This window comes from Rhododendron vialii, chromosome 2a (genome assembly GCF_030253575.1).
Source record: "Rhododendron vialii isolate Sample 1 chromosome 2a, ASM3025357v1".
Classification (NCBI taxonomy): domain Eukaryota; kingdom Viridiplantae; phylum Streptophyta; class Magnoliopsida; order Ericales; family Ericaceae; genus Rhododendron; species Rhododendron vialii.
This window is the reverse complement of record NC_080558.1, coordinates 14,820,031-14,832,477: the sequence shown is the minus strand read 5'-3', so window position 1 is coordinate 14,832,477 and position 12,447 is coordinate 14,820,031. Positions and strand designations below refer to the sequence as shown.

The window sequence follows — 12,447 nt, the reverse complement described above, 5'->3', positions numbered from 1 at the left end:
TGTTTACTTGGCTTACACAAAAACGCCAAAGTGGTGTCAAGAAGGGCTAATAACAAAGAAGAGTCCTTCATGGGCCGAACTAGCACCTCTATAATGTTCGGCCATGGCCTATCAGTCCTTAAGTAGGCCCTATCAGAGTTTTACTAGGCCTTTTTTGCAGAGGTGGAGGCCTTTTATTTCATTAAACATGCCTGAAAGTTCAAAGCAGAGGTTCAGACCTTCAAATATATTTTCAGTCCTTTCTAGGCCTTTTCGAAGTTCTATTATTTCTATACAACCAGGCCTGGACGCAGGACTCTATTGGTATTTTGCTATAGGTTTGAAGGCCTTTTGAGCTCTTTGTCTAGGCTCGAGCCAATATTATAAGCAATTCAAACAGAAGTTCAGACCTTTCCCATAGGACTGAATCATTATTATGAGCGCTCAAAGTGGAGGTTCAGTCCTTCCAATATGAGGCCTGATAAAAGGTGCGAGCATCATCATATCACTCTAAGAAGTCCTGAAGGATGCAGAATGAGGCATTTATCTCTAAGAGAGGCTTTTGAAAGGCCTGTCCAAAGACAACTGGCAGACTCCTTCCAAGGTTTGAAATCAAAGAATTTGGTCAAATGTCTGAAGGAATCATGGAAAATGCCTAATGCCTACTAAGTCCATAGACAAGGCAAACAAAAGAAGATATGCTACAATAAAGGGCTGATTGGATGCCAAAAACAGTTTTCTTTTTTATACATGCCTTGATCCTAAAAGTAAAGAATCAAGGCATAGGGGGGCATTGTTTACACCCGTTTTTGGCACCAAATCTTGGACTAGTGCTGGAAGGCCATTTAATTGAAATTCGATTAAATTGGGCCGATATTTATGAGTTGCTCGAGCTAAAAAATTAATGGGTCACATTAATTTTGTGATTTGGAGCAAGACCCGATTAATTTTAGTCTTGAAACTTGGCTCATGTTTTATTTTCGGTTACCAGAGGAAATCCTAATTGGAGCAGTTATGGAATTCTTCTAGAATCAAAGTGGAAAGCCATTTGACTTTGTCAAAATGGCTCTGTTATGCTTGGTTTACACGTGCAACAGAAGGAAAACAAGTAATGGGTTCCCATTACCCCATGATTTACAAGAAAAAGAAAGTGGAGTGGCCCACGATGCAGTAGCAGTTGAGTTTTTACGTGGAAGTTACAAGTAATTGTGGACACTTGGCATCTAAAGAGCAAAGGATGGAAGTTATTTTGCCAAAACATGGGACACATGTCAACATACAAGAAGCCCATTCCCCATGATCTGAATTTATTCGGCCACTCTTCCACAATACGGGCTGCTTCTTTACTTTTTTCTGCACAACCTTGGAGCCTATAAATAGCATAATCGAAGACGGAAAATGGGTCCACACACCAATCAAGCTCAACGCTTAAACCAAAGCCTTCCCAGCGAAGCAATTATCTCATTTCTCTCCCATTTCTATCTCTCTTGGACCCCAACTTTATTATTACTACATAATAAAGTTATTCATATCTCTCTTGTATTCCTAACTTTATTATGATGATATAATAAAGTTATTCTACGATGTTCTCTACTTTTTCTCACACGGTTGGGAAATTATAAGTCCACTATTGTTGTGGCAAAACCACGAACCTCTTTGTGGCCGAACCCTTTGGGTCACACGCAGTCGCATTACATACAAAGTCAGATCGAGGCGCACTCACGCCTTCCATACGTTGGACGATGACAAGTCCTGGCACGCCCGCACTCACACCGCATACGCCATTGGATTTTTCGCTCACGCCTACCTGGCGGAAAAGTGGGAAACATCTTTTGGCACGTCCAGTGGGACCCCAATCGTTTCAAAGGGTATCACGCCGATTCACTGACATGTCAATTCAATACGTTGAATTGGATGTTGAAATTCGGCGTCTTAATGAAGAAATTCGTTGGCACGATGATAAAGTCGACGAGCTTGAAGACGAAATCTACCGCCTTGATTGTGAGAGGCGTCGACTCAAACCTACACAGGATTGGTTTCATGATGCGCGCACTAAACTCCTACAATGATGCAATTCAAAGGCTTGAAGACGAAGTTGACAAGCTTGAAAACAAAGATCGCCAATTACATCATGAGGTAAACCGTCTCTTTAATGCCAAGTTACAAGGCTATTCACATATTATGTCTTCAGACCTGCCCGAACAGCATAAATCCCAAAATGGTGGGCGTGATGATCCTTCTGCTCAGACCTTTGGGGGTCAAATTGAAGAAAATATAAGCACGCAGTCCTGTACCATTGCATCCAACGAAGAACTCTCACCGCACTCACACCGCATACGCCATTGAATTTTCCGCTCACGCCTACCTGGCGGAAAAGTGGGAAACACATAGGTTCGTCGGCAGGTGGTTTAGTGTTTTTTTTGTGTTTTTTTTTCAAGTCGCTTTGGGTGGTTGTGGTGATCGTGTTTGGGCCGAACGAAGGTGATGGCTACTAGATGTGACTCATTGGTGGGCTTTTGGAGGTGGTTGAATGTGGAGGGGCATCTTGATGTGGGGCAGTCGGGCCGTTCTTATGGGCAGCAACAGGAGCTCAGTTCCTTGGGTTCCAATGACGGCAGTGGCAGTGCGCGGCCCGTCTTCTCAGGTGGTCGTGGATGGTGATAGTGAAGGGAGGAACGCTGTTGTGGCAGGTTGAAGGCGACGGTGGTAGGAAGTTGAGGCGCCTAAGGGTTTTCTTGTGCTGAATTGTTTGTAATATGGGCTTTGAGGCCCATAGGGTGCGGGCTTCGGCCCAACAGGTGTGGGCTCTATCCCATGGGTTAGGCTGGCCTATGTTGTCTATGAGTTGGTATCCGGCTTGGCCTATGTTGTCTATAGGCTATGCCTTTTAGTTCTTGGGCTATTTCGGCATCTTGGGTTTCTTGTTGTATTGAGTTATGTGTTTTTTATGGGCTTTATTGTTATATTTATACTTGTTTAGACCTTCCATTGGGGTTTTTCTTTGTTGACTTCTTGCCAACAAGAGCTCGTTTTGTAATCCTTTTTCTTCAATAAAATTTTTTGTTTCGCCGTTCAAAAAAATATATGTTTCCTTTTGTCTTCTGGTTCAATTGTTGTACCTACAGAAAATAATTAATTTGCGTCGTTCTTGCATTTTCTTCTTCGGTTAACATGAATATAGAGTTTTCCAGTTGGACTAACGTGAGAGATCTAGAACACGTTCTTCGAGCTTCAATATTCTTCGTAGAACAAGAAGTACGTCCTATTTACTTTCAAAGATTCATAGTAGTATTTTGGGTGCAATTTGTATATATGTTGCTTATATTCCCCGTGTGCAGGTGAGGTTTTCGCTGCAATTCAATTAGGATCATCATTCTCACAAGAATATCTAACTCAAGGTTCACGTTCCTAGCCCTCCTTATCTGCAAGACACGACCAAGACATATGTGTTAGAAAAATATATTCTAGCTTTGAGCATCCGCCAATGTCGTTTTCATGTTTGAAGGAGTAAATTGTGAACCAAAGTAGCGTTCAAAAGGTGTTTACTTCCTCAATCACTTGGAAAAGAAGTTGAAGAATTGGAAAGTGACTTAGTATAGTATAATTCTTTTAACCTACTGTAAGAAAAAAAAGAGCCAAAACATTTGAGAGAGAGAGAGAGAGAGAGAGATGGAGGGTGAGATCTACTATCCAAGCTACACCTTAGAGAGAGAGATCAGCAACTTCATCAAGGTATGGATTTCAGTAGTTGTTTCTCTATGCTACTGCTATTTTTCAGCCAAGTTCATCTCAAAAGGTATGCCCAGGCTTCTCTCAATCATCCCTATTGTCTCTCTCTTCTTTGCCCTTCCTCTCAAACTTCACTCCGTCAACCTTTGCGGCCCCACCGCTTTCGCCATAGCCTGGCTTTCCAATTTCAAACTCCTCCTTCTTGCCTTTGGCAAAGGTCCTCTCTCCCACCCTTCTCTCTCTCTGCCTCATTTCATTGCTATTGCCTGTTTCCCTATCAGGATCCAACAAGACCCACCTCCAAAATCCCATGCAAATCAAGAAAATTCACTGACATCTCAAAATAGAGACAACCCATATCCATTAGATCAAGATTGCCACCATAGCCAAAACCCACCTCCAAAAGGGCATAATAGAGAAAACCCATATCCCATAATCACACATAATGGAAACACATCGATTTGGAATGATGCTATAAAGGTTGTTTTTCTAGCTTTGTCTTGGCATGTTTACAAGTATAGTGACCACATACACCCAAAGGTCATGTTGGTCAGTTACTGCTTCCACACCTACTTCATGTTGAAAATCGTACTAACCATTGCTGCAGCCGCCGCTCGAGCCCTATTCGGGTTAGAGCTCGAGCCGCCATTCGACAAGCCGTACCTCTCGACCTCTGTCCAGAACTTCTGGGGTAGGAGATGGAACCTTGTCGCGTCCCGAACCCTGCGTTCCACCGTATACGAGCCGGCGCTGTGCGTATCGTCACAGGTCATAGGCCGGAAGTGGGCTTCGCTTCCGGCCGTCATGTGCACGTTCGTAGTCTCGGCCCTGATGCACGAGATTATATTCTACTATATCGGCCGCTTGCAGCCAACGTGGGAGGTCACACGGTTCTTTCTTCTCCACGGGGCGTGCGTGGTGGCGGAGATTTGGATCAAGAAGGTGGTTTCGGACAGGTGGCGGTTGCCTCGGCTGATCTCAACACCAATGACCCTCGGATTCGTGATGGTTACCGGGTATTGGCTGTTTTTCCCGCAGCTGTTGAGGTGCAAAAGTTACGTCAGAGCGTCGGAAGAGTATGCGGTGGTGGGAGCGTTTGTGAAGGACATTGTTGCTGGTGTTGTGAAGTCGATCGTATAGTTTACAGTTTGAATGGAATGGGAATTAAAGATCTCCCCATCCCAGGAGTTCAATAATTATATATTGAGAGTTCAATAATTTTTTTTGTTGGTATTTTGTTTTATTAGATCCCTGCTACTATGTTGGTGTTATATTTCGTTGTGCATGGAAGGGAAACAAATTAATCATCAGAAAACGGTTCTTTTAATTTGAATGGAACCAATTTAATCCATGTTTTATTTTGTTAACTGTTACAAACCATTTTAAATCATTGCTAGGTTTGACACTTTGAGACAGTTTTACATTGTTGCCGGGGGCAACAGTTTTTTTTTTTTGCAACAGCTTTTAGTGTTTCAAATGAAGGGAAATCGGAAAAGCAAATTTATGTAGAACTTAATTTCTTTCAAAACCTGGCATATGTGAAAATGTTTCAGCAAGTAAGAAATTGTTTTTGGCATTAAGAGCATCCACAGTCGAATAACCAAAAGTCAATAATCAAAAGTTGTCACATTATCTTTCAGTTATGCATTTAAAGGGTTGCTAAGGTTTGCAATGTAGAGGTCCACAATGGTACAATCAAAATTGAATAACCAAAACTTACCACATCATTTTTTCAACTTATAAAAATCTAAAAATTGTGACATAAAAAACAAATTTTCGAAAACAGTTTTGAAAAAAAAAGTTTTAATAAAAAAAAACTATTTTGAAATAAATTGTTTTTGCAAAAAAAAAATTTGTGAAAAAAGTTTTAATAAAAAACAGTTTTTGAAAAAATAAAAATAAAAAACTTAAAAAAAAAAGTATTTTTCTTAGAAACATGTTGAAAAATGAAAGAGAGAGAAAATGTTTTTGTGTAATGATGGTGTACTTGATTGAGAAAATGTGATAACAACTAAATTTGGTTATTGACAAAAAGTGGCTAGTTTTGATTATTCAATAGCCAAAATTTGATGAGTTGCTAAGTTTGGTTATTCCAATATGAGTTCTTTCTTGTGCAAATGTTGCTAACGTAGCAAGCTTTTGGTTTTTGATTATACCATTGTGGATGTTCTAATGATATCATTGAATTTGGTATTTGTAATGTGGTGGGAGCAAGTTACTTATTTCTCTTTTGTTTTGTTTGATGGAAAATTAAGTGAAAGGACAGAGAATGGGACCTTGTTCGTTTTGGTAACTATTTGGATTTTGAGTGGAGAGAGATAGAGAGAAATGAGAGTAATGATTGAGAAAATTTATTAAGAACCGTACGCCGAGAGAAAGTCTTAAACCCAAATACCAAACTGAACAAGGTTTGGTAACGTGGGAGATTTGTTTATTGGTAGTGAAATATTGATATTTGACTAGAATCAGTTTCAAAGTTACTGTTTTTGGGTTCATCTATATATAATTGAATTAATTGGTGATCAAGAAATTTGTAACCTTTTAAAGTATCGTGTCAAACACGTTCCTGTTTGCTGGGGAAAAATAATTATTATTACTGAATTTAAAATCATTGTCCACAAAACTTGTTTTCTGTAACATTTGGGAAACCAGAAACAATTATTTCTTGGCAATGGGGCGTGGAGTGAAGAAGTGATGGAGTGAACTGTTGGTTTAAAGTTTGGAGCATTATATACTAGGTAGTATAAAAAGTGGTTATCTCTCGTTTTTATACTGTTGTGTAGACTACTAGTTATGTGAATGGAAAATAGAAGTAAAAACACACGATGGTTAGTAAGTGTTTAGACTACTAGTCATGTGAATATAAAATAGTGATTCCTAGTAGGTATAAAGACTACTGATCACTTGAGAGATGTAACTTTGAAAGTTAGCATTTCGATGAAAAAAAAAGTGGTTCCTAGTAGAGGCATTACAAGAAAATCGGGATCTAGCAATGGTCAAAAGCGTCACTAAAGAACACAAAAACAGTCGCTAAAGGCTATATCAACGGTTCACCAACTGTCGGCCAAAGCATCGCAAGATATCTGCTGCCGTAGAGGTATAGCGACGGTTTTGACGAGCGTTGGTACAAATTTTTTTTATTAACGTTTTCTTTAGCAACGCTTATAACCGTGTGGCGCGCTCACGTGGCAGGGCAACAAATATTGCTTTAGTGACGCTTATAACCGTGTGGCACGCCCATGTGGCAGTGCAACAAAGATATCCATCGTTGTAGAGGTATAGCGACGGTTTTGACGAGCATTGGTACAAAAAAAATTAATAATGTTTTCTTTAGCGACGGTTATATCCGTGTGGCGCGCCCACGTGGCAGCGCAACAAATATTGCTTTAGCAACGCTTATAACCGTGTGGCGCACCCACGTTGTAGTGCAACAAATATTGCTCCTCTTGGGAATCGAACCCAGGACCTCCTGCACTTGCGCGCGTGCGCCTACTAAGCTAACAAAGTACTTGTGTTGCTTGAAGCACCTACTAATAATTATACTATAGTAACCAAAATTTTCTTAATCCAATTTTTTAAATTCGGTTTATACTATCACTACAATAAAAATTATAGTGGATGACGAATAAAAATCATTACAAATTGCATGTTTTTCGTCACAAATAATATAGGTGACAAAAAAAAATTTGTCAACTAAAGGTTGTCGAGAATTCTTATTTGGTGATGAAATTTATTTTTCGTCACATATAGTGCCTTTTGATGACAAAATATTTTGTAACCAAAAAGTGAATAATTGGTGATGAAATTTTTTTTCCTCGCCTATTGTGCTTTTAATGACAAAATTTGTCATCAATTATTCCTTTTGGCGACGAAAAAATTTGGATTGTCACCAATATAAGAAACCGGTGACAAAAAATTTTGTTGCAAAAGACGTTTTCATATGGAAAAAAAATCCCTCTTTCTTGCTCCTACTGGGTTTTGAATCTGAGTCCCCTGAGTTTTTCACGCAAGTTTCGACCAATTTGACCATATACACTTTTCAGTATACGTTTGAAATATCTAATATATATAACATACATGTTTAACATGAAAATATATTTCAAATATAGTTTTGAACCTTTAAATATTAAAATTAGCAATTTTGATAAACATGAAAGTTGTAGGCATTGAGTTATTGTTCAATCCCAATTTGAATTTATCTCAATCGGAATTCTTAGTAAAGAGTTATGTCCAAAATATATTTAGTGACAAAACGCAATTCATAAATTTCATCACCAAAGGTACTCATTTGACGACAAAATATATTTTTTCGTCGCCGAAAGCATTAAAATGGTGATAAAATTATTTTTCATCACCAAAGTTAAGCATTTGGTGACAAAAAAATATTTCGTTACTAAATTGGTCCCATTTGGCGACGAAATATATTTTGTCACCAAATGATTATTATCTTTGGTGATGAAAAACAATTTTGTCACCTTTTTTAGGCTTTTTGCAACAAAAAATATATATCGTCGCCAATGGGTACCTTTGGTGACGAAAATATTTTTTCGTTGCTAAATAGGTATAATTGGTGACAATTATTTTGTCACAGAAGTTGTCAAAACAACAACGAATTTATTTTTTCGTCGCCAAATATACTCATTTAGTGACGAAATTAAATTTCATCGCTACTTTTTTGTCACCAAATTTCATTTTTCTTATAGTGTATACATGCAAACACCTACTAATATCTTCTTTTTTCAGATTGGAACCATCTACTTTTTACATAGTAAAGAGTACATCCTTCGAACTAAGAATGAAATTAATTGGGTATCGTTACACACTTGATCGAGCAAAAAAATTTATTTTATTAATGAAATTTTTATCTCAATAAAGAAGTTTTCTAAACTCGATCAAACTAAATTTTTAAGAGAATGATTTAATCAACAAGAAACACAAAATCAATGGTCTCGATCATCACGGTTGTGTCGTGGTCGAGTGGCTACTGTACATTCAAGTACAACACAAGACGTAGTTTGTTGAACGTATATATTTTAAATGTAATTACAAACTCAATTTTTACAATCGTCAATCTAAACTGTTGGGATTTCACGTCTCACTAATTCTGTCACTGTCACCAACATTGAAGATCGTCGGATAGCAGCGATCGCCTGATCGGACCACAATTTGATGCATCCCGAGACATTAAAGTATTAGATTGTAAGATCCGACCCCCACCTAAGTCATTTTCTTACCGATTGGAACCGCCTATCTTTTTCATATTAACGAGTACTTCATTTGTACATCATTCGTACCAAAAATGAAGTTAATCAGGTATACTACATGATAGCCACGTGATATCGTAGGTATGAGCACCTTAGTAGGGCAAATTAGCGTATTAGATGCGCGTTTTATCCCATTTACCACTTAATGTCGTGTTTTTCTGTGTTTTGTGGTTTTACTATTTTTGTAGGTAATAAGGCAGTTTTAGCGCCAAGGTTGGAATGCGTGGCCTCAAGGTCGGCTTGAATGTCGTCAGGGAGTCAAAGCGGAGGCGTGTGGCGTCGGGTGACGTCATTGGAGCGTCAGGTGGCCAAATTCCATGCAAGGCTCAAGAGTTGACCGCTAATGCATACGGTATCAATACAGATCTCACCTGTATTGATACAATGAGGTGCAAAACTGATCCAGAGACTGAACAAAGAGTTGGGTATCGATACTCTCAATTCCAATATCGATACCGAGGTTCTTAGTGAGGAAATTTTGTTTCGTCGTTTTTCTTTAATTCTGGATAATAGGATTTTTTTATAAATCCCCCTCTGTACTTCATTTTTAAAAGTTAAATATTACGTATCAGCTTTTTCTTATGTTCTTTTTCTTCCAGAGCTCTTTTCATTTGAAGTTTTCAAGTTTTGTTCAAGAACACACCTTTTGGTTACTCGTTTCAATTTTTGTTTTTAATTAAAGTTGTTTGTTGGTATTCAATTAGTTGTTATCTTTCGTTTATTTTCTTTCTCCAGTAAAAAAAGCATGATTAATTCTAGGATTTTATTCATTTTATTTTTAATAATGAGTAAGTAGTTTTTATGAGGTTTGGTCGCTGGGTAAAGGCGCGCCGCGACCCAATTAGAATTCCTCGCAACTTTTTCGTATATTAATATAATTAAATAATTTTAGTTGGTAAAAACTATGTCTGTTGGACGAATCCGAGGCATTGCCAGGACTCATGTGAGCAGGAATGGAGGACCAAAACCTGTTCGCCACTGTGTACGGGACCGACAACCGAAGGGATTCGGATCCTTCGGTGTATCCAATTCTCCCTAAAATTTAACCATTTTTAGAACTTTGAAAAGCGAGCGGATTCTGATTGGATAGCGATCGCCGGATTCCCTACGACTATGTCTCTCTTTTTAATCATTTGAGCAAGTTATTTGTTAGTATTAGTTAATTAATCAACTAAAAGACAAGGAGTGGCTACCTAAGAGCTAATTTTAATACTACAACCCGAGGTTCCACAGCATACACTTCACCATCCTTAGTGGATTCGACTCCGGTCTTACCGAGTATTGTACTACATCGGTCTCAGCCCTACGCTTGCGGCAACCCAATAATTTAGGACTAGGAATCCGTTAAGCATTTTTGGCGCCGTTGCCAGGGACGGTAACGTGTGTTAAGAATTCGGGTAGTTATTTTGATTTTATTTTCTTTTTAGTTTCTGTAGTTTCGAGTTAACATAGGTAGAGGTAATCAATCCTCTATCGTAGGAAAGCAATCACCTCTAAAGCTTAAGTACTATCGAGACAATACCAAGCGTCAGCCATTGAGAGAGTTCTGAGAGTAACCGTGGAGGAAGAGTCTTTTAGTGGTGATTCGTTTGATATCGGTGGCCTTTTCGTTGATTTAATAATCGAGTCACCGATGGTAGAGCCACCAATGTCGATGCGTGATCACATGCATCTTGAGAGGACCACTTCTCTCGGTCCAATAGTTCTGCAGACCGAGATGGTGGAAGCACGTAATGCTTTCACCATAAAGCCTGGTACGTATAATGTCCTTCCCCTGTTTTATGGGAAGGAGAACGAGGATCCGTATGAGCACATCCCTTATTTCATGGGGTTGGTGCGCACCCTTGCCACCACTCCTCAATGAGAGAATGCTTGCCTTAAGCTTTTCCCAGCCTCACTCAAGGAGTATGCAGATAAGTGGCTGCGAATGCAGAAGCCACAATCTCTCACGACATGGGCTGCTGTCTGAGATCTATTTTACAAGAAGTATTTCTCGGAGAGTAAATCGAAGTATCTGACTCGCCAAATTCAGTCATATAAGCAGAAAGACGGAGAGTCAATTTTAAGGTGCTGGGAACGGTTCAAGGACTTGCTGTTATCCTTGTGATAGGCGCATGATATCTTGGATATGAGCGCCTAAGTAGGGCGATTTAGCGCATTAAAGGCGCGTTTTATTCTATTTTCCACTTGATGCCGTGCTTTGCTTTGGTTTTGTGTTTATGATATTTTCATAAGTAATAAGGCGGATTTAGCGCCAAGGTTCATACGTTGTCGGGATGCTAAAGCGGAGGCGTAGACGTCGAGTGACGTCTTTTGCATATCGGGTGGTCAAAACCCACGCAAGGATGGAAAGCTAGCAGTTATGCTTAGCGGTATCGATACACGTATCCCCCGTATCGATACAAAGTGGTGCAAAAATTGGTCAAAGACTGAACAGACATATTTGTATCGATACCCCAATGTTAAGTATCGATACCGACGGCCGCAACGAAAATAATGATTGTTTAATTGTTTTTTAATTCCGAATATAGGGGTTTTCCTATAAATACCCCGGAGAACTTTGTTTTTGGGGTAGATATTATTTTAGCAGCTTTCTTTTTACGTTCTTTTCTTTCCAAAGCTCTTTCCTTTGAAGTTTTCAAGTTTTATTCAAGAACTCATCTTCCGGTAACTCGTACTACCTCCGTCCCTTTTTAAGTGTCCTGCTTCGTAACTCCAACTTATTAAAAAGACATCATCATTACACCTTTCACATCAACTTTTTCCTCCACTTTCCCTACTTACCCATCATCATTACACTTTACTCACTAACTTTTCAAAATAAAATCTACTTTTAGGGACAAAATAGACCATACACCAACTTTTACCCCCCCTAACTTTAAAAAATGGACACTTATTAAGGGACATCCCAAAATGGAATACTGGACACAAAAAAAGGGACGGAGGGAATATTACGTTTCGTTCTTAATTAAAGTTGCTCGTAGATCTTAACTTAGTTTTAATCTCTTGTTTAAATTAGATTTCAAACATGATGGAAGTTAAGGTTTCTTTTTCTTTCCTTTAATTTTTAATAATGAGTGAGTAGTTTTTCTGAGGGATGGTCGCTGGGTAAAGGCGCACCACGACCCAATTAGGATTCGTCTCGTAAATTTTTCTGCACATTAATTTAATTAAATAATTTAGTTGGTGAAAACTACGTCCGTTGGACGAATCCAAGGCATTGCCAGGGCTCATGTGAGTGGGAATGGGGGACCAAAACCATTTCGCCGCTGTGTACGGGACCGGCAACCTTAGGATTCGCATTCTTCGGGGTTTCCAATTCTCCCTAAATTTAGTCATTTTTTTAGAACTTTGAAAAGCGAGCGGATTATGATTGGGTAGCAAGCGCCGGATTCCCTACGACCGTGCCTCTCTTTTTAATCATTTGAGCAAATTATCTGTTAGTATTAGTTAATTAATCAACTAAAAGACAAGG

The 12,447-nt window shown here is 39.0% G+C and overlaps 1 protein-coding gene across 1 annotated transcript; it reads left to right on the top strand.

Moving 5' to 3' along the window:
* The first annotated feature begins 3,544 nt into the window (after window positions 1–3,544).
* On the top strand, window positions 3,545–4,926 carry LOC131314176 (acyl-CoA--sterol O-acyltransferase 1-like). Its single transcript, XM_058342671.1, has one exon. The coding sequence runs from the start codon at window positions 3,649–3,651 to the stop codon at window positions 4,846–4,848; it is 1,200 nt and encodes a 399-aa protein (XP_058198654.1). The 5' UTR covers window positions 3,545–3,648; the 3' UTR covers window positions 4,849–4,926.
* Window positions 4,927–12,447: the final 7,521 nt, after the last annotated feature.

Bases quoted from the DNA above. Each gene is read 5' to 3' on its own strand.
- LOC131314176 (XM_058342671.1), top strand. From the start codon at position 3,649: ATGGAGGGTGAGATCTACTATCCAAGCTACACCTTAGAGAGAGAGATC.